Genomic DNA, 23,322 nt, shown 5'->3' on the forward strand with positions numbered 1-23,322 from the left:
ATCCCCTATGATCTGTTGCCCCCTAGTGGACATTAAAGGGAAATGCTCCTTTTTCAAACATTTAATTTCAAAGCTAGAAATTGAAAAACAGCTCTATCTGGCAATCACACAAAGAAATACACAACTTTATGGCTTCTTTAAGAAGGCCAGTCAATAATGTTTTGTATTTTCTGTATCAATAATGGCACAAAAAGGATTAAAGTATTTTTTTAAACTATTTTCTTATGAATTGTCCACAGTCAGTAGATAACTGCTGTAAAGTTTTAGAGGTTGATCATAAAAATAAAAGCCAAGACAAAAACTAATAAGCAATTACTTTGGGGAAATTATATTTATTTTTTTGAAATGTACAAATACAAATCTGAAAAGTGTGGTGTACATTTATATTCCAATGCTTTCACTACAGTGCCTCCTGCACCTCCTCCTGCACCAGCTGGTATTTTCAAAACGTTCATTTCCAGGATTCCAACCACAGATGGATGTTGGAGGAATGTGTTGAATGGTCGGTCATCACACACGTCTTCTGGTTCTGACCACAAATAAAGACTTTCTGGGAGGAAATGAAACAGGAGACTGAGGACATTCTGAGGACAGATCTCCACATGGAGCCTCTTCTGTTTCTGCTGGACATAAACACCAAGGATTTACTCACTAAACATCAATGTTACATATTGTTGCACCTTCTGCTGCTGGTAGCAAGAAAGACAATTAGACTAAACTGGATTAAACCCAGTTCACCAACTGTTGCTGAATGGAGGAAAAACTGAAACATGACAACATGATGGAGCGTCTGACTGAACAACTAGACATGAAAAACATAATTAAATATGTAGTTTTAAAAAACAAAATTAATTACTTAGTTTTGAAAATAAATATTCAGTCAGAAAAAATTGTTTTAAAAATCTGACATTTATAAATGTATGAATATCATGGGTAAATTATCACTGAAAAATTAACATGTGGTTTTTCTCTATGACATGTTAAATAAATGAAAATATTAATTATTTTCACCATCAATCACCTTGACAGTCATAGCCAAAAGTAAGTACACCCTCATTATTTCTTAATCTGCTGCTGCAGTTTTAATGTAATGCAAACTGTGGAGCTGGAAAAGAGCAAAAATCAACATTTCAGAGCTTTTGTTCCTGAACCAGAAGCAGCTCTGAGATCAGTTTAGTGAAAAAGTGGCGCAGGGGTTTTGTGTGACCCATGTTTGGAGACCTTATTCCTCGTTGTGAGTTCGATTCCCAGACACAGCGACATTTGCCGCATGTCTTCCTCTCTTTCCTGTCAGCCTACTTTTGAATAAAAGCCACTAGAGCCCAGAAAAGCCTTGGAAAAAGAAATATATTTTAAAACAAAGTTTAGTGAAACTGTTTCTGTTGCACTAAAATCTGGAAAGAGAAAATCCAGGAGAAAGTTTCAGGTCCAAATGACAGACGTCAACAGGTAAACTTTCTTCTGACTCCCCAAGAACTCTGACCAGTCAGACCAGTCAGACCAGTCTGGGCTCATTTCTCATCATAATGTTTTCAGTTTAAATTCACCTGTTCAGGTGTAGCACCAGTCTGGTTCTGCTGCGGTTCTGTTGGGTCTCAGGTTGTTGTTCAGATTTTCTTCATCAACTCTTTGGATCATTTGAACAAACTGTAAGTTTGCTTTGTTTCCTACTTGAACTTTGTCCTCAAGAAATTTCTTGATTTTCCTATTTTCTGATGTTTGGACAAAATGTTCAATTCTGATTTCAGCTCAAAGTTTAATCTCTTTGAAGGTTAATCTACAGGAATATTAGATTATTGATGATCTGGAATCAAACATGATGAACAGCTGATGTTTCTTTAGTTTCTTCTGTGAACAAACTGCTTTATGTTTGCATTTCCTGGTATCAAACTCAGGTCTTCAATGTAAAGTCAGAACCAAGTTTCTTGTTTCTTCCTTTAGAAAAAAATATTTTAAAATATTGATGTTGAAATGTCTTCAATTGATTCAGACTATTAGTTAATATTTAATGCAGCAGATAATCCACTTGTGGAGATTAATAATTAACTAAATAAAATCCTTCCTGTTGTTCAGGTTGAATCAGTGAATGTAAATGTTGCTCCATGTCTCCATCTAGTGGACTGATAGTAGAAGTGCAGCAGCTGATGGCAGCTTCCTCTGCCTCTCTGCTGTCTGACTGCATTCACCTGACACTGATATGAAGCAGAGAAGAAGAGCCAATCAGAGGAGGAGCAGCTGATCTTTTTCCAGCACTAATGATGTAAAGGATGATCAGAGTTGATGTGCAGATGAATGATGTGTTTCCTCTGCAGGTGAAGCTAGAAAGTGTGTGTGAGCTGATGTGGATTCAGCAGCATGGATCAGTGTGAGGACAGAGAGGAGGGAGTCCCTCCCTCTAAAACCACTCTGTGTGGGGAAGATGAGAGCCAGAGCAAAGGTCAGAGGTGAGGTCACCATCTCTAACTGTCCACAGCCCTTTTCACACAGCGTTCACTATATCAGGCCAGAACAGACGTGGTGATGAAGCTGCTGCTGCTCCTCTTTGCTGATTAAGATTTAATCATCATGTTTCTGTCAGGATCCATCAGAGACTCAAACCAGAACCAGAACCAGAACCCAGCTGTGTGTCCTTGAAGAGCAACTGGTCAAAGGGTATTGGCATTGACTTTAAATCTCCTGGATCTCCACCATCAGAGAGGTGAGATGTTTCTAAAAGCTGTAAGTGTGGAAACTGAACCAGTATAAATATCCCAGTTTGTTTTATCTATCTATCTATCTATCTATCTATCTATCTATCTATCTATCTATCTATCTATCTATCTATCTATCTATCTATCTATCTATCTATCTATCTATCTATCTATCTATCTATCTATCTATCTATCTATCTATCTATCTATCTATCTATCTATCTATCTATCTATCTGTCTATCTGTCTGTCTGTCTGTCTGTCTGTCTGTCTGTCTGTCTGTCTGTCTGTCTGTCTGTCTGTCTGTCCGTCCGTCCGTCTGTCTAAAATACACCTGAAATAAGGCGATCCCTAGTATGTCATTTCCTTTAACCTTAGCTTTTCGTGTGTGTACTCCATGTGTGTTGTTGAAATAGAATTTTATATTAGCACAATACCGCACAGGACAGTTTTGAGACATATGAAATATACCATAGAAAGTTAAAGTACACTCTACGATCACATAAATTTAAATAAAGATCCAAACTAAAACAACTGCTGACTCTCTGAACTTATATAAATTCTCAGGGAGGATTCTACAGAAAGAAAGGCCTAGACTCCTTAAATCTCCATAGACAGAGAGTCTGTCTGCCAGGCAATTAACAAATTCCTTAGCATGGTTCAAAAGTTCATTAGGAGCTTAAAACTTTTTACAAATAATTTTATCCATACTAGAATTAAATATATATAAGGGATGTTCTTAAGACAACATGTTTTAAAGTAGTTATTTTGTAATCATATTATTTGCATGCAGTGTATATTATAATAGATTTAGAAAACCACTTTAAAATATTTCTGATATTTACAAAAACAGTTTTTCTTTAAGAGGAAACACTTTAGTTCTTAGATCCAAACTTATAGTCATTATTTAGCATTAGATTTTGTTTCAGTTTATATAGAACACAAAACAGTTTCTTGTTGAATCATTTTGAGGCAGAGATAACATTCCAGATCCACGCTGTAAATCAGGCCGCCTAAGAAGGAAAAACACACCTCCTGATGCATATATTTAAATGAGGGAAATACACATTCTTATAAAATTGTTTGTTTTACAGCAGAAGTTCGAATCTCTTTGTGCTGAGTGAGAGATTCCCAAAGGATGCATCTTTTGTTTGTTTCTGTTTCTGTTTCCCTTTTTACTCAGTTAATTGTTTCTGTTTTGTCATGTCTTGGACTTTTGATGATCTAGGTGAGATGCTTATTGTAACATTCTTTTTGCATTGAATTTCTCTGGATAAAACTCGGATATCTGAAGTCTGACGTCGTATGATTGCTCTTTCTCCCTGCACATGTATACAGACACAAAAATTCGGCATAAGAGGAATGAATTAACGAGCAAAATCAAGTTATTCCTCTTTTTAATTCTTAACAGTGTGTATTTATGTAAATACAAGCATACAAATAGCTCAGAGATAGAGGAAAACAGAATTATTTATTCTCAACAGGATTTCCAGAATACATTATAAAAACTCTCATTATAACACCCAGTAGAGGACCGCACATTGACACACCCACATATTACAATCAATCAATTTTATTTATAAAGCACCTTCATATTGAAAGCAGCTCAAAGTGCTCAGTCCTCCTTATTATCCACATCATCTCAGATCTAATCATCAGAACATGATTGATGTCCCACATTATCCTGAAGACCTGTGTGGACAGAGCCTTCACTTCCACTGTCCCCAAGCTCTGGGACATTGTCTCCACCAGCATCAGATCTGCTGACAGTTTGGACTGTTTAAAGTGCAACATCAACTTTTTTACGTTTACTGACTGATTCTGGTTTTACTGGAATTCACAGGCATGTGAATTATATCTGCAGTTTTTAGATGTGCCACAGGTACAAAACACTGAAATGAAATGTCTAAATTACCTCCTTGTGTAGATCAGTTCTCCAGAGCCTTGCTCATGACCTCATTATTCCATTCAGATGTGTGGTGCAGCAGAGGCACATCTAAAAGTTGCAGGACATCGGCCCTTAAGGACTGGAGTTTGAGACTCCTGCTGTAATTCATCTTCCTGTTTCTAACTCCTTTGTATTGTGTCCATGTCATGCTCTGATTTTCTGATTCAAGTATTTTTAGTGTGAAACTCTTGGTGATTTCCTCTGTGAAAACTGCTGGATGAATATTTCCTGACTTCCTAATTGTTCCTGGTTCCTCCACAGAGTGGACCAGCAGAGCTCAGAGGTTCCCAGTGGTCCATCTGCCAGCACCATCAAACACAGCTGGACTCCATATTTATGGTCTGTAAATGTACAACTACTTTTTTATGGGTTCTGTTCACATTCATCTCCATGCTGCATTTTGTAGACCAGAGGACCGTCAGTCTGTTCAACATCCATCTGGTGTTTGGCTCCATGATTTCAGTCCCATGTTATTATTATCTATTATTCTGTTCCAGCTGCTGGAGGAAAAACATTGTTACTTATGTGAAGAACGAGTTGAAGAAGATTAAAAAGGTTCTGAGTCCAGATTACCCAGAATGCTCAGAGAGTCAGAGAGATGATGATGTGTTAGAAGGTGAGGAAGAAGAGCAGAGGAGGGGCAGCAGAGAGGCAGTGATGAAGATCACACTGAACTTCCTGAGGATGATGAAGCAGGAGGAGCTGGCTGACCATCTGCAGAGCAGTAAGAGGATTTCTACAAAGATTTAACCAGATGGATACATCACACATTTACTGATGTATGAAGAGATGGAATCACATTTACTCAAACCTCTTAAAAATATAATTTTTATTTATTCTTGATTTTATTTTTTATGTTTATTTAGAACATCTTGCTGCAGTTTGTCAACATCAACTTAAATCTGGTCTGAAGAAGAAGTTCCAGTCTGTGTTTGAGGGAATTGCTAAAGCAGGAAGTCCAACCCTTCTGAACCAGATCTACACAGAGCTCTACATCACAGAGGGAGGGACTGGAGAGGTCAATGATGAACATGAGGTCAGACAGATTGAAACAGCATCCAGGAAACCACACAGACCAGAAACAACAATCAGACAAGAAGACATTTAAAGTCCCACCTGGAAGAGATCAACCAATCAGAACAGTGATGACAAAGGGAGTGGCTGGCATTGGGAAAACAGTCCTAACACAGAAGTTCACTCTGGACTGGGCTGAAGACAAAGCCCACCAGAACATCCAGTTCATATTTCCATTCACCTTCAGAGAGCTGAATGTGCTGAAAAAGAAAAAGTTCAGCTTGGTGGAACTTGTTCATCATTTCTTTAGTGAAACCAAAGAAATCTGCAGCTTTGAACACTTCCAGGTTCTGTTCATCTTTGATGGCTTGGATGAGAGTCGACTTCCACTGGACTTCCACAACAAGGAGATCCTGACTGATGCTACAGAGTCCACCTCAGTGGATGTTCTGCTGACAAACCTCATCAGGGGGAAACTGCTTCCCTCTGCTCTCCTCTGGATAACCACACGACCTGCAGCAGCCAATCAGATCCCTCCTCAGTGTGTTGGCATGGTGACAGAGGTCAGAGGTTCAATGACCCTCAGAAGGAGGAGTACTTCAGGAAGAGATTCAGAGATGAGAAACAGGCCAGCAGGATCATCTCCCACATGAAGACATCACGAAGCCTCCACATCATGTGCCACATCCCAGTCTTCTGCTGGATCACTGCTACAGTTCTGGAGGATGTGTTGGAGACCAGAGAGGGAGGAGAGCTGCCCAGAACCCTGACTGAGATGTACATCCACTTCCTGGTGGTTCAGACCAAAGTGAAGAAGGTCAAGTATGATGGAGGAGCTGAAACAGATCCACACTGGAGTCCAGAGAGCAGGAAGATGATCGAGTCTCTGGGAAAACTGGCTTTTGATCAGCTGCAGAAAGGAAACCTGATCTTCTATGAATCAGACCTGACAGAGTGTGGCATCGATATCAGAGCAGCCTCAGTGTACTCAGGAGTGTTCACACAGATCTTTAAAGAGGAGAGAGGTCTGTACCAGGACAAGGTGTTCTGCTTCGTCCATCTGAGTGTTCAGGAGTTTCTGGCTGCTCTTCATGTTCATCTGACCTTCATTAACTCTGGTGTCAACCTGATGGAAGAAAAACAAACGTCTAAGAAATGTTCATTATTTAATATACTTCAACCAAAGTCTCTCCATCAGAGAGCTGTTGACCAGGCCTTACAGAGTCCAAATGGACACCTGGACTTGTTCCTCCGTTTCCTCCTGGGACTTTCACTGCAGACCAATCAGAGACTCCTACAAGGTCTGGTGACACAGACAGGAAGTAGTTCACAGACCAATCAGGAAACAGTTCAGTACATCAAGAGGAAGATCAGTGAAAATGTGTCTGCAGAGAAAAGCATCAATCTGTTCCACTGTCTGAATGAACTGAATGATCGTTCTCTAGTGGAGGAGATCCAACAGTCTCTGAGTTCAGGAAGTCTCTCCACAGATAAACTGTCTCCTGCTCAGTGGTCAGCTCTGGGTTTCATCTTAGTGTCATCAGGAAAAGATCTGGATGTGTTTGACCTGCAGAAATACTCTGCTTCAGAGGAGGTTCTTCTGAGGCTGCTGCCAGTGGTTAAAGCCTCCAACAAAGCTCTGTAAGGACACACATTGTTAATGCAGTTATGTGAATAAAAATCTGCTTTTGATGAGCTTAACATGTATTTATGTTTCAGATTATTTATCGGTGGATTGTTTCTTCAAAGTGTCTAATTTGAATAGTATTTCAGGTTTTTGTCTTACTTCAGGTTAACTTAGAAAGTGAGCTATTACTGTTACAAGTTAAGTTTCTAAACTAACAAAAAGTAACTGTTAGAGATGATCAATAAACTGGACTGATATTTTCGTGCAATATTAAGACCGGTGTTATGCCAGATTTACCAAGATTTTATTTTATCATTGTTTTTTACCAAATTAATTGTAAGAATAATTGATAGATTACTCGATTACTAAAATATTTGTTTTAAGCATCCCTAGTAAAATAAAGTTTTCCGAAAAATATTTTTGATAGGAAAAGAAAAAATGATGAGAAATTTTTTAATAACATATTTTCCTCCCTGTCTCCTCAGACTGAGTGGCTGTAACCTCTCAGAGAGAAGCTGCGAAGCTCTGTCCTCAGTTCTCAGCTCCCAGTCCTCCAGTCTCAGAGAACTGGACCTGAGTAACAACAAGCTGCAGGATTCAGGAGTGAAGCTTCTCTCTGCTGGACTGAAGAGTCCAAACTGCAACCTGGAAACTCTCAGGTAAAATGTTCTCCATCCTGCTGAAACCAGATTTCTGTTCATTACCTGCTATAAGATATTATGTAAATTTTATTTCAGTATCAGATTATAACATCAACTGATGTCTGACTGTGATGAGGCTAATCATTCTAAGTCTTGACACATAAACTCAGCTGGTTTTCATTTATTTCAGGCTGAAAGAACCAAGAAGAGAGGAATGTAGAAAGATGGAGATCAGGCTTTAACTGTTAGTGTAACGCTGGACACTTGACTGATTGCTGCATCCTCAGAGTACAAAGAAGTATTATTGCAGATTCTTCCTCCAACCAGTTGTTAGACTTTCTCATTAATTTTACAAGTGATAAATTCAGATTTTTATTACCTACAGAAGGAAATACAGTTTTATTACTTTTTAATGTTATTAACAGGTGAATCTCCAGTTTCTTGTGCGTTTTCTTCTCGTGAAAATATCCAGTTCAGACCTTGAGTTCTACCTCCATGTTCTCATTTTCTCATCATGTGATGAATTGTGTGTCTGCAGCTTATCAGGCTGTTTGATCTCAGAGGAAGGCTGTGCTTTCATACTTTCAGAGACAATAGAGCAGCTACTCAGTCTAAAGGACAACTGAAAAACCAACCAGTTGAGCAATATTCAACAGTCATGTTCTCTGTACCCTAAACTATAGATTAGTTAAATAAATCTCATAACACTTATTATGTCAATAATGTCTAGTAAAAGAGGGAAACATTCATTCAAAGTCAATTTCAGATTGCATCAAAATCAACAATCCTGAGTTACTAAATCTAAACTTCCTGAGAGCAGCTTGATTAATGCTGATTCTGATTGGCTGATTCTGATTGGCTGGTTCTGACATAGTTGAGTAATTCTGCAGAACACAGGAGGAGGGAGAGGAGATTGATTATCATTATTATTTATTTTTTTTTTTATGAATTATGTCTCATGTTTTAGCATAGCGACAGCTTTAATATGTGAATTGTTGTTGTTATTGTCATTGTTTACATTACCTGATGCAGCTTTAAGCAGTGAGTTCACTGCAGGTGGAGGTTTAGCAGCACCATGTCTGTGAAATATAACTACCAGTAATGAATAGTGAAGGTTCAACAGCGAGAGGAGAACCAGCGTCTTCACTGCCAGCTTGAAGACTTTTTCTACTTATTTCTGACCGTGATGCTGATCCAAGTGACTGTTGGTAGTTGAGCTGCTTTACCTGCTGTCTGGTCGCTCATGATGTCATTTTGCTCCTGCATTGAACCTCAATGTAGCCAAACTCCATCAAATTCATATTTTTAAATACCATATTAGATTCATTGTATTGATGCATTTTAACATGCTTCACCTCCGAGGTAATTTTCCGCTGCATCACACAAACTTCCCCATTCACTATCAGAGTGTTATAGTTTCTCATGACAGGATTTGTTGCTGTGCAGTGAGAAGGAAAGATGAGATGAGCTGCACATGCAGGAGGAGAAGTGAGATACATCTGATCAGCAACAGGAGGCAGTGATCAGTGATCAGCGATCAGACACTTTTTTACAGAAATCAGCTGATTATGATAGGGAACCGATCAATCAACTGACCTCTAATTAATTCATAAATATCATGTTAGGAAGGTCTAAGAACAGAAATATATGCTCTTATTTTGCAGAAACTACTTTGGGATTAAATGGACTGTACAACTTTGCAAACAGCAGCCCATTAAAACAGTAGGATTCTTTCACCTTAATGTACCTGGGAAACCAAACCATCTACTGGTATTTACTGATTATTTATCGGTACATTGTTTCCTCGTCTGCTGCTAGCAGGTGATGAGTAAAAGAGAGACAGACTCTCATATGCAACTATTCATGATGTTACATGTTGAAGCAGCAGAAATTCTCTACTTTCTATTGATAGCGTAACTGAATTAATGCAGTTCATTGTAGATTTTAATATTTCTCTCTCCAGTGTCCTTGTTGCCTGTAGTTCAGTTCTTCAAGTCTTGAGTCCCAACTATAGAATAAATTAGTTCAAAATAAAGATATCATAAAGTTTTGAAAATATGACCTATTCTTCAATCAGTCTAAGAAGAATATTGTTGACTGTAAAGTAACACAAACATTTGATGGATTAATAACAGATTTTCTTCCCTGTCTCCTCAGACTGAGTGGCTGTAACCTCTCAGAGAGAAGCTGTGAAGCTCTGTCCTCAGTTCTCAGCTCCCAGTCCTCCAGTCTCAGAGAACTGGACCTGAGTAACAACAACCTGCAGGATTCAGGAGTGAAGCTTCTCTCTGCTGGACTGAAGAGTCCAAACTGCAACCTGGAAACTCTCAGGTAAAATGTTCTCAATCCTGGTGAAACCAGATTTCTGTACATTACCTGCTATAAGATATTATGTAAATTTTATTTCAGTATCAGATTATAACATCAACTGATGTCTGACTGTGATGAGGCTTATTATTCTAAGTCTTGACACATAAACTCAGCTGGTTTTTGTTTATTCCAGGCTGAAAGAACCAAGAAGAGAGGAATGTAGAAAGATGGAGATCAGGCTTTAACTGTTACTGTAACGCTGGACACTTGACTGATTGTTGCATCATCAGAGTACAAAGAAGTATTATTGCAGATTCTTCCTCCAACCAGTTGTTAGATTTTATCATTAATTTTACAAGTGATAAATTTTAATTTTTTATTATCTACAAAATGAAATAGTTTTATTTCTATTTATGTTATCATCAGGTGAATCTCCAGTTTCTTGTGCGTTTTCTTCTCGTGAAAATATCCAGTTCAGACCTTGAGTTCTACCTCCATGTTCTCATTTTCTCATCATGTGATGAATTGTGTGTCTGCAGCTTATCAGGCTGTTTGGTCTCAGAGGAAGGCTGTGCTTCTCTGGCCTCAGCTCTGACCTCCAACCCCTCCCATCTGAAAGAGTTGGACCTGAGCTACAATCATCCAGGAGACTCAGGAGTGAAGCTGCTGTCGGCTGGACTGAAGGATCCACACTGGAGACTGGAAGCTCTCAGGTATGGAGGAACCTGCTGCAGGAGCAGAGAAGGTCTGATAGAGGAGGAAGAGGGAGAAATGTCTTTAGTCTGTCTGCTGGGAAACATTTAGTTTGAAGATTAAAATTTATTATGCTAATTCAGTATTTGGCTCGTATTTATTACAGTTAAATTATAAATTTTGCTGGTAATTTTGGCTATGTAAGTTTGCAAACTACATCCAATTAAAAGCTGTAGGAATCTTCCACATGGTTCTGAATGAACCTGGGAAACCAACCCATCTACTGAACCACAATAACATGGTATTCAGAGCAGCAGGGGGCCAAATATAGCTCCATGTGGAACCAAGAGGTTGGAGAGAGAAAAATCAGTTGAAACTGTTTCCTATCAGAGTTCAGTTTTTCTCTCTGTCTTCACAAACCAGGAGCATCATGGGCTGGGCGGGGCTTCCACTGATGATCTACTGAGGAAATACAGGAAGCTGATTGGCTGATGGACAGGAAGATAAAATATGAAGATTAATAACATCATAAATCAGATATTATTGGTGTTGTGTATAGATGTACTGCTGGATCACATGGTGTTATTAGTGATTATAGATCAGCTGTTGCTCACCTGGTGACTTTAGTCAGTGATGATGGAGGAGGTTTAGTTTTTACTGATCACTTTAAGCTTTTATGTTTTAATCTGATCTTTGTTTAAACCTGTTAATCTGGGTTTAATGATTTTGGACACAAATATCTGTTATCCACTGATGTTCTGGATCTTTGATAATGTTGAGGAAAATAAAATCATCTTAACTGCAGATTGGATTTAAGTTTTGATCAGAGACTTTGTTTACAGTCGCTAATAATTGGTAATAAAGAGACATGGCTGAGAGCAAATATAGGTTATAGAATCAGTTTAAATGTTTCAGTGACAGGAAGAAAGAAAGAAGAAACATAAATAGAGGAACTGATCAAGAAAGATATAATTATTATCAATAACATGTAGTAACTTTAATGCATATGGAATATAATGGGATGGAAACAGAAAACTGAAAGTAACTGAAAGAGCAGAAGAACATTTAGAGATACGAACTGATGATGTTTGAATGATGGAAAAGAGACAAAAGATGTTGATGAAGGAAACGGATCAGTTCTTGATTTAACACTCGTGTTTAGGAAGATTTCAGCTGATTGTGGAAAATTCTTCTGACTAAGAACGTGAGGAGAGCCTGGAGCTAAATAGGAACTGGAAATAATAATGAATTTATTCTGATTCAACTTCTTCAAACTGTCACATCACTCATTCAGGAGTCTAAGGAGTTCAGCTGTTAGATTCCTATGATGATTTACTGAGGATAGAAACATTAAAACCATGTTGGATGGAGCTTCAGACCAATCAGCCCCCAGAAGCAAAGAGGAGAAGAAAAGCAGCTCCATGGTGATCAGATGGATGTTTAAAGATCTCAGCGTGAAATAAATAAATTCAAATTTAAAGCAAACCTCTAAACTTTAATAAATTTGTGTGTTTTAAAATATAAAACACATGAAAAAGTGAAGAAAACTATTCATAAGGCAAAGAGATTTAGAAGTTAGTAGATCCATCTATGTGGCAGTTTATCTCCACCAGGGGGCGACATCGGGAAAATGATCAAAATATGAATGAAATCAGGGAATAAATTAAATCCCTTGTTTTCCAGAAGGAAGGAAGAATTGAAGTGAATGATGGAAAAAGTAGAAAATGTAAAAATAAGAGCAGAAACTGGTTCAGATCCAAAGTTCTGATAAATTTACTGAGAAAGATAAAAAGTCAAGATCAGCTCATCCAGAACTTCTGCAGTGGAGGGAGGATTACTTTCACAAGCCATTACTGCAGCTGCTGGATTCAGGATGCTGCTTCTTCTTGGGCTCATTGTAAATGTGTGCAGCGCCACCTGGTGATGCTGGTTGGTAGAGGAAGTGCTGAAAGAGACTGATGGTCTGACCCCCCTCCTCCTTTCAGGGTGGAGCCTGCTGGAGGCCGATTCTTGACTCCAGGTCTGAGGAAATGTAAGTGTGTTTTTCATCTGATTCATGACAACAAAGCAGCTCACATTCAACCATCTTCAAACTGTCACATCACTCATTCAGGAGTCAAAGTGTCAATAAATGATCAATAACTGCAGCTGGATTGTGTTTGTTCTCTCCATCAGATTCCTGTCAACTCACCATCGACACAAACACAGTGAACAGAAAACTCAAACTGTCTGAAGACAACTGGAAGGTGACACTTGTGGAGGAGCTTCAGTCATATCCTGATCATCCAGACAGATTTGATTACTGGCCTCAGCTGCTGTGTAGAACTGGTCTGACTGGTCGCTGTTACTGGGAGGTTGAGTGGAGAGGAGATGTTTATATATCAGTGAGTTACAGAAGAATCAAGAGGAAAGGAAACAGTGGAGACTGTTGGTTTGGATATAATGATCATTCCTGGAGTCTGAGATGCTCTGATCATGGTTACTCTGTCAGGCACAATAAAATAGAAATTAATCTCTCCTCCTCTGTCTCTAACAGAGTAGCAGTGTATGTGGACTGTCCTGCTGGCATTCTGTCCTTCTACAGATTCTCCTCTGACTCACTGATCCTCCTCCACACCTTCAACACCACATTCACTGAACCTCTGATTCCTGGATTTGGGTTCTGGTCCAGTTCTGGTTCCTCTTCAGTGTTTCTGAGCTGATTTGAGTCTAAAAAGTGTAAAGTTTTTCATCCTTCTAGAAAATCTCACTGATTAAAAGATAGTTCAGTCTCTATATGTCTGTTTCATTCAGAAACATATTTTCATGGATCCAATCTGTGCCTTGGTTAAACTTTTCTACACAACCCTGGGATTATTCCATGATTATTCCAGGATTATAACTGGATCATCATGTTGTTTTTTGATGTTTTCAGTCAAAGATTCACAATGAATCTCAGGATGTTTTTTGATTGTTTTTCTTTCTTTTATCATTTCAGTTTCTTTGAATTTACTGCAGTTTTTCTCAATCACTTTTTTTTCTGTCAACTCCAATATTATTAAATTCTTCTTGGATACAAGTGTTATTTTTTGTATGTTTAATGAGAAATAAACACATTTTTCTTAATTGCTGCTCATTATGTTCTGTTCCTGTTTAAATGTCAGTTGATTATTTTTCAATTTTAACTCTGACTCTTCATTTACATTTAAATATTCCCATATTGAAACTAGTTGAAGTTGACGGTGCTTTGCAGAGTAACAGGGAGATCATGTTGTTATATTTAGTTTCATTCATAACCTGCTGTTGTTGCTGCACATCTCCTCCCATCCTTCTCTCTCTACTCTCTCTCTCTGCTTCCTCTTCTGAGAGGACGAGATGAGCTTCCAGCTCTCCGTCTAACGGGGGAAATGAGTTTCCTAAATCTGCTGGGATTCACCCTGCAGAAGTAGGAAGGAGAATTAAAGCAAAGTTTACAGGAGGCAATAACAACCAGATTGATTTTATTGAAGTTTAACTCTATTGTTGGGTCTTGATGTTATTGTGTGATTAACTTTAAAGGTAACTTTATCTATTGTTACTGTTAAATTAAAATCTCCAGCATGAGGAACTGGGATGATCTCGGGTTTTCTTGACAGTGAAGAACATTTTCTACATTGGAAAAAATCCCAGAAACTGGAAGATCAGATTTGGACAGAAAAGGTCTGATTGCTTTGAAAAATATCTGAAATTTTAAAATATGATTTTGTTAATAAAATGAATTGAGTCTTTTTGTTGCTGACAACAGCAGACATGGTTCAGTTTAATGGACCCACCATGTTGGAGAAGGAAGAGAGGAAAATATTCTGCTTCTCTGACCTGAGAAATGATGATTGTCGTGTTATTATCAAATTGGTCATAAAATATTAATATTTATACAAGTACAGTCATCAAACCTGACCCAGTTCTACTGGTTCTGTCAGGAGGAATGGACCAGAACTCCAACAAGCTCTCATGAGAACCTTGTGGAAGAAACCCAAATATTTGACAAAGTTTCAAGGAAATTTAACCAACCCTGAGGAGATAAAATTCAGATATACTGGAGGTTATTAGAGTACTGGGTCCTAAATGTTTCTACTTTATATAAATGATATTTACAATGAATCTAACTGGTTCACATTTACTTTATTTGCTGATGGTTCTACATTATGAAGCTCTGGGACGTTTTAGAAGCTTCTTTTTAGAACCCACCATGGGTCCATTAAGCCCACTATGGGGTTTAATGGACCACATCCAACAGCTATGACGAACTGTAATATGAAATTGTCTGAATGCACCAAGTCTTGGTGCATCCACCATGTTGGAGCCATTAAATACAAGCATTGAACAAATTGTATGGAAAGCAATACAATAGCACTAATTTATGGCAAAAGAAACATTTTGATATTTAGTAACAAGAAAATAAAAAGTGATGTCAAGGTCATAATAATACTGAAATAAAATGAGTTTTTGAAATCTGATTTTTGCAAATGATAATAAACCACAAATTGGAAGGAAAATCTTAAAGCTAAACTATCAAAAAACTACTGCAATATTCAATAAATAGAATCATTTTCTAAATGAGAAATCACTTGTTATTGCGCAATAGCCAACCCCTCCACCAAACCTCAAAACTCCCATGGACCGACTGCTGAACAGCTCTCCGTCTAACGGGTCCAGAAAATCTCCAAATCGTTGAGTCTTACCCAGCTGCAGGTCTAAGAGACATAATCTATCTAAGCTGGTGTCGAGAGAGACTCATCAAGTTTTAACTACCTACAATCCAAAATTTATGACTGATTGCTTCTTAACTGACCAAACTTTCAGTTAAGAAATAATCAGTTGAGAAGTCATAAACAGCTGCATAACTCCAACACCCACTCTTGTTAACAGCAGCTCTCTCTCTATCAACAACAAGCACTTGTTACAGGATAGATTATATTTAGTGGCTCGACATAATCCCTGTAATGATAGGCAGCACCAGCAGGTGGTAATGCAGGCAGATCGGCAAAGGGTGCGCGGGCACACGAGCAAGTCAGACAGGACTAGGTTATTAATGAGTGTACTATGACCGCTGCAGTTAATTAATAAAGAAGACATCTTTAAAAGACTTGGCATCCTTTCTGGTACAAGACAAACATTACATGGTACCAGGAGTGGGGTCCTTTTCAGAGGTTTGTTTTGTAGACATCGGTTAGGAACTTTTCGTGACTATGGATGCAATAAAGCCGCCGGAGCCGTTAAAGCTAACGGGGAACGTTGATGCTAACTGGAGAGCATTCAAGCAACGGTTCCAGCTCTACGTGTCTGCAGTGGGACTGGACACCAAACCGGATGAAAGGAAGATTGCCATGTTGCTCACAATTGCCGGTCCGGAAGCACTGGAAGTTTACAACACCTTCACGTTTGAGACCGAGGAGGAAAACAAGTTGGATGTGGTCCTGCAGAAGTTTGATGGTCACTGCCTGTCGAAAAAAAACGAAACATTTGAACGGTACGTGTTTCAATCCCGAATGCAGCTGCAGGATGAGTCATTTAACAGCTACCTCACAGCATTAAAAATAAAAGCTGCATCATGTAATTTTGGTGTACTGAGGGACTCGCTGATCCGGGACCAGATAGTGTTTGGGACTAAGGATATAAAGACGAGAGAAAAACTTCTGAGAGAAAGTGATCTCACACTGGAAACGGCAATAAAAATTTGTCAAGCCAGTGAGATGGCAGAAGAACATGCAAAGACATTTGCCGAAAGAGCACACGGCACGACAGCTGCCAGTCAGCTGTGTGAGGCAGTGGACGCGGTCTCCATCAGAGAGAAGCCCACAGCTAAGTTCAAGAAGAGGAACAAGAATGATGGCATGTTCAGCTGCAACAGATGTGGAAGTGATCATAAACCGATCAGCTTATGGGAAAGCATGTTCAAAATGCAGAGGTTTACATCATTTTGCCAGAATGTGTATGTCTAAAGATAAAAAAGTACATACTGTTCAGGATGAAAATGATAGTGGTGATCAAAGTGATGATAGTGGGTCACTTTTTGTCAGTATGGTGAACAAGGAAGATGGAAGGGCTCCATCAACAACAAATGTTGATAAAAGAGATAAATGGGTGGCACCTCTTGTGGTAAATGGGACACTGATTTCATTTCAGCTTGATACTGGGGCAAAGGCAAATATTATAAATGTCAATGATCTTAGAGAACTTAAACAGAAACCTAAGATAAGAAGAAATACAGTTGCACTCAAGGCATATAACCAGCAAAGCATAGAAACAGAGGGTGTGTGCAGACTTAAAGTGAATGTAAAGGGTAATGTGCACAATATAATGTTTGTGGTCGTTCCTAAGGGTCAGTCACTCCTGGGAGACAAAGCCTGTGAGGATCTGGGTTTGGTCAGGAGAATTTATCAGCTAAACAAAGACACTGTAGAAGTGACAGAACAAAGTGCCGGGGTGTATAACATTGTAGATAGCTTCCCAGGCATCTTTAAAGGACCGGGCACCCTGCCATTCACATACAGAATACAACTTAAGAGTGACGCTAAGCTCGTTGTACATGCCCCAAGGAGAGTGCCAGTAGCACTGCGTGCCAGCCTGAAAAAAGAGCTGGACAGGATGACCTTACTGGGGGTCACTGAGCGAGTTGAGACTGGGTAAATTCAATTATGTGTCAAAAAGCCAAATGGGAAGTTACGAATTTGCTTAGACCCCAAAGATCTCAATGAAAATATTAAGAGAGAACATTATCAGATTCCGATGAGAGAGGAGATCACCAGCGAGATGGCAGGTGCTCAGTATTTTAGCAAACTAGATGCCTCGCAGGGTTTTTGGCAAATAAAGTTAGATGCTGAAAGCAGCAAACTATGCACCTTTAACACCCATTTGGAAGGTATTGTTTTCTCAGGCTGCCTTTTGGCATTAAATCAGCACCAGAGATTTTTCAAAAGGCAATTGAGCGAATAACAGGGTCTGGTAGGCACCAGAGTCTACATTGATGACATAGTTGTATGAGGAAAAACAAGACAAGAACATGATGAAAGACTTACTAGGCTTTTACAGAGGGTCCAGGAGAGTGGGCTGAAGCTTAATAAAGAGAAGTGCCAGTTTGGGGTCAGGGAGGTTGTCTTCTTGGGCGACAAGATATCAGGAGAGGGTGTGGAGCCTCTGTACTCAAAAGTGCAAGCCATCCAGGAGATGCCACACCCCACAGATAAGAAAGGTGTATTGAGAGCTCTAGGGATGATAAATTTCTTGGGCAAATTCATTCCAAACCTGTCATCCAAAACAACAAGCATGAGAGAACTGCTAAAAAAAGAAACCGTGTTCGAGTGGACAGAGAAACATAACAAAGAGTGAAAAACGCTAAAGCAAACAATATCTAACGAGCCAGTTCTTACCTTCTTCGATCCTGCAAGAAAGACAAAAATCTCAACAGATGCCTCAAAGGAGGGATTAGGTGCTGTATTACTGCAAGCAGTGGGTGACACCTGGCAACCTGTGGCCTATGCCTCCAGAACAATGACAGACACTGAGCAACGCTATGCTCAGATAGAGAAAGAGACTCTGTGGCTAGTTTATTGGTGTGAAAAGTTTCACTGCTACGTATATGGACTACCTACCTTTACTATGGAGACAGATCACAAACCGCTGATTTCAATTGTACAGAAAAATCTGAATGAGATGTCTCCTCGAATCCAACGGCTGATGATGAAGTTGCAAAGATATGATTTTGAGCTTGTTTATACACCTGGAAAGTACATAGTTGTAACTGATACACTGTCCAGAGCCTCTTTGCCCGACACTGATGCCAAAGTGTCGTCCAGTGCTGCTGATGTCAGTGTACATGTGGACACAGTGATGTCAGGTCTGCCAGTGTCTGATGTAATGTTGAAAAAGATAATACAAGAAACGGAAAAAGACACCACTCTGAGAAAAGTGATGGACAACCTCCAAAATGGCTGGAAGAAAGGAAGCTGTCCACAATATTACCCAGTCAGAGCTGACCTGAGTGTGGTAGAGGGCCTGGTGCTCAGACACAATAGAATGGTGATCCCACAGTCAATGAGACAAGACATGCTGTGCCGCATTCATGAGGGACATCTGGGGGTTGAGAAATGTAGGAGACGAGCCAGAGAGGCAGTGTACTGGCCGGGGATCAATAATGACATTGATAATATGATATCCACATGTGCCACGTGCCTTAAACATCACTATAAATAGACCAAAGAGCCCATGCTGGTCACAGATGTACCCACAGAACCCTGGCAAAAGGTGGGAACTGACTTATGCCACCTGAATGGTAAAGACTATCTTGTGATAATAGATTATCACTCTAACTATCCAGAAATAGCCCAGCTTTCTAACACGTCAGCGCTGGAGTAATTACTCATATGAAAAGCGTCTTCTCCAGACATGGGATTCCCCTAGCTGTCATTAGTGACAATGGACCACAGTACAACTGCAGAGAGTTCAGGCAGTTCTCGCAGGAATATGGGTTTCAACATAACACGTCCAGTCCACTGCATCCACAAGGTAATGGGAAAGCTGAAAAGGGAGTCCAGATCATTAAAAGACTGTTAAAGAAGTCAGGTGACAGTGGATCAGACCCTTACCTTGCATTGCTGAGTTACCGCACTGCACCACTGGCATGCGGGTTCTCTCCAGCTGAGCTCCTCATGGGTCGCAAGCTACGGACAACGCTGCCACACTTACCACAAACAAAGAACACAAAATGGCTGACAGGAAAGCAAAAAGAGCTCAAACGGAAACAAAAGGAGAACTATGACAAAACAACCAGGAGGTTGAGGGCTCTGGAAGAAAATGACAAGGTGAGAGTTGAGGATCGAGGCCTGTGGGAGCGAAAGGCCACAGTCCTTAAGGAAGTGAACCCCAGGTCATACGAGGTTCAAACGGATGATGGACAAGTACTCAGGAGAAACCGGAGGAGTTTACTCAAGACTCAGGAACAAGACTCACAGAAACATGGTCAAGGAGGGAGTGATGCCGGCCATAAGGCCAGAGAGACTACTGACACCCAGAGTGTGGGTGATGATGTGTTACAATATAACACTAGCTCAACACCAGTCTTAAGAAGGTCAACGAGGACAAGAAGGCCACCAGAGAGACTGATTGTACAAGGTTAAGGAGGAAGAGAAACGACAAAACGGAAATAACAGGTTGGACTGTTCATGGTGGAGTTCTGTTATTTTGTAGTTTGGTTGGAGTTCTGTTTTTTTTTTTAGGTCTATATTTTAAAAAAAAAAAGTATGTTTTCAAGTGGAAATGTTACTGGTGACTCTGTTAGTGAAAGCAGTTGACATATTAACAAACCATCTTGAAAGGGGGATGTAATGATAGGCAGCACCAGCAGGTGGTGATGCAGGCAGATCGGCAAGGGTGCGCGGGCACACGAGGAAGTCAGGCAGGACTAGGTTATCAATGAGTGTACTATGACCGCTGGAGTTAATTAATAAAGAAAGCATCTTTAAAAGACTCGGCATCCTTTCGGTACTACAAGACAAACATTACAGTGGAGGTCAGGCTTTGACTGATAGTGTAAATCTGCATACTTGACAAATTGCTGCATCCTAGTTGAACAGAGGAGCATCAGTGCAGATCTTTACAACCAGCAGTTGTTAGATTTTCTCAACCATCATGAGGGAAACGTTGATTTTTATTACCTACAACAGAAAATAAAGTTTTATTAATATTTCATATTATTAACTGGTTAAGCACCAGTTGCTCAAGTCTCTTCCTTTCATTAAAATGATCAGTTCAGACCTTGGTTTCTACCTCATGTTCTCATTTTTTCATCATGTTATGAATTGTGTGTCTGCAGATTATCAGGCTGTTTGGTCTCAGAGGAAGGCTGTGCTTCTCTGGCCTCAGCTCTGACCTCCAACCCCTCCCATCTGAAAGAGTTGGACCTGAGCTACAATCATCCAGGAGACTCAGGAGTGAAGCTGCTGTCGGCTGGACTGAAGGATCCACACTGGAGACTGGAAGCTCTCAGGTATGGAGGAACCTGCTGCAGGAGCAGAGAAGGTCTGATAGAGGAGGAAGAGGGAGAAAATGTCTTTAGTCAGTCTGCTGGAAACATTTAGATGGAAGCTAAATGTTTAGATTGCTTATTAAATATTTAGTTTACAGCCATGTCATTTATAAATGAATGAATAAATTTTAACCCATTTTTTTCTTATTACAGTTTAATAACTCAAATGATCTCTGGTAATTTTGGTTGTGTAACTTTTCAAACAGCAGCTCATTTAAACTATAAGAATCTTTCACATGGTTCTGAATGAACCTGGAAACCAACCCATCTACTGGAACCACAATAACATGGTATTCAGAGCAGCAGGGGGCCAAATATAGCTCCATGTGGAACCAAGAGGTTGGAGAGAGAAAATCAGTTGAAACTGTTTTATCAGAGTTCAGTTTGTCTCTCTGTTCACAAACCAGGAGCATCATGGGCTGGGCGGGGCTTCCACTGATGGATCTACTGAGGAAATACAGGAAGCTGATTGGCTGATGGACAGGAAGTTAAAATATGAAGATTAATAACATGATGAATCAGATATTATTGGTACTGAAGCAAATGTAGATTTTAGAATCAGTAGAAATATTTCAGTGAGATGAGCAACATCTAGAAAAGATTCTCTATGTTCAGAGAAAACTAGTAGAGCAGGGCGTCTCAAACTCCTGTCCTCAAGGACTGATGTCCTGCAGTTTTTAGATGTGCCACAGGTACAAAACGCTGGACTGAAATGTCTTAATTTCCTCCTCCTTGTGTAGATCAGTTCTCCAGAGCCTTGCTAATGACCTAGTTATTATATTCAGGTGGTGCAGCAGAGCAACATGTAAAAGTTGCAGGACTGAGGCTCTCGAGGACTGGAGTTTGAGACCCTTGAAGTAGAGAAACTGATCTAGATTATGTAGCAATAGAGACAATAATAAATGGGCTGAAATTATCTAGAGATAATAATTATGAAAGTTAGATTAGAATCAGTTAATCCACATCAAATATTTAGATAATCCAATGCAGATACAATGGGATGAAAACAGAAGACATGTAAATGAACAAACAGTAAAAAATACTTAGAGGAAACAAACTGATGATGTTTGAATGATGGAAGAGAAACAAGAACAGATGTTGATCCAGGAAATGGATCAGTCCTTCATTTAACACTATAGAGTCCAGGAAGATTTCAGCTGATTGTGAAATGAGATTATTAGACAAATAATCTGGAGGCAGAGATTATTACCCAGTTTTCTGGAATATTCTCCTGACTAAGAACGGTTCACAAGGAAAATTAAAGAGTGGAGGGTCTTTAATGGAGCTAAAATATATTAATGAAAATATTGAGATTCTTCCTCAAACTGTCACATTATTCATCAAAGAGTCTGAGGAGTTCAGCATTTAGATTTCCATGATGATCCACTGATGGCAGAAAGACTTTAAAACCATGTTGGATGGAGCTTCAGACCAATCAGCACCAAGAAGCAAAGATGAGAAGAAAATGAGCTTCATGTTGGTCAGATGGATGTTAAAGATCTCAGATAGAAAAATAACTAACTTTGGATTTGAAGCAAAACTCAAAAAGTTGATAAAATTGATTTAAAATATTTCACACATGAAGCAGCATCTAGAAAAAAACCATTCATAAAGAAAAAAATGGAAATTTAAAAGTATAATATTTCTATCTATTTGCTATTTTAACCTCCACCATGGATGTTTAAAGTTCTATTAAAGAAGGCAACATCTGGAAAATAATCAAACATAAATAAATCAGGAAAGAAATTAAATCCCTTGTTTTCCAGAAGGAGGAAATAAATCCAGTGAATGATGAGGAAAATGTAAAAATGAGAGCAGAAACTGGTTCAGATCAAAGTTCTGATAAATTTACTGAGAAAGATAAAAAGTCAAGATCAGCTCATCCAGAACTTCTGCAGTGGAGGGAGGATTACTTTCACAAGCCATACTGCAGCTGGATTAGGATGCTGCTTCTTCTTCTTGGGCTCATTTGTAAATGTGTGCAGCGCCACCTGGTGGTGCTGGTTGGTAGAGGAAGTGCTGAAAGGTTGGAGGTGTTTGTCAGAGGTGTGTGATGATGGAAGCCTCTCCCTGGTTTGTGAGTCTGAGCTCAGAGATCAAATCTTTGATTCTTGTTGAATCTTTGTTGAATGTGATGCAGCTTCTCCTTTTGAATGTTTGTATTTCTGGATATTACAGTGAGGCCACAGCAGGTTTTCAGCAGCAGGGCTGTTTAGTGTTTCATTCCTTCATCTGTGTGTGGAGTGTGGATGGATCAGGTATCCAGGTGTTGATCAGAGTTTAGATTGATTGTATTTTAATGCTGATTATTAAATCAGGTGGAGCTTCCAGAAATGTTTCCTTAGTTTCCTGATGTCC

The 23,322-nt window shown here is 39.4% G+C and overlaps 1 protein-coding gene across 1 annotated transcript in view; it reads left to right on the forward strand.

Moving 5' to 3' along the window:
- Positions 1–1,560: 1,560 nt before the first annotated feature.
- Positions 1,561–23,322, forward strand: part of LOC129353073 (NLR family CARD domain-containing protein 3-like) — a 29,710-nt gene continuing 7,948 nt past the window's right edge. The window contains 10 exon segments of the mRNA XM_055022273.1: positions 1,561–1,649; positions 2,313–2,444; positions 2,579–2,698; positions 4,899–4,976; positions 5,520–5,738; positions 5,740–6,218; positions 6,221–7,292; positions 7,764–7,937; positions 10,077–10,250; positions 20,752–20,925. Of these exon segments, the coding sequence (XP_054878248.1) occupies positions 2,356–2,444; positions 2,579–2,698; positions 4,899–4,976; positions 5,520–5,738; positions 5,740–6,218; positions 6,221–7,292; positions 7,764–7,937; positions 10,077–10,250; positions 20,752–20,925 (2,579 nt within the window). The 5' untranslated portion in view covers positions 1,561–1,649; positions 2,313–2,355.

Source organism: Poeciliopsis prolifica, unplaced genomic scaffold (assembly GCF_027474105.1).
Source record: "Poeciliopsis prolifica strain line A6 unplaced genomic scaffold, Auburn_PproV2 SCAFFOLD083, whole genome shotgun sequence".
Classification (NCBI taxonomy): domain Eukaryota; kingdom Metazoa; phylum Chordata; class Actinopteri; order Cyprinodontiformes; family Poeciliidae; genus Poeciliopsis; species Poeciliopsis prolifica.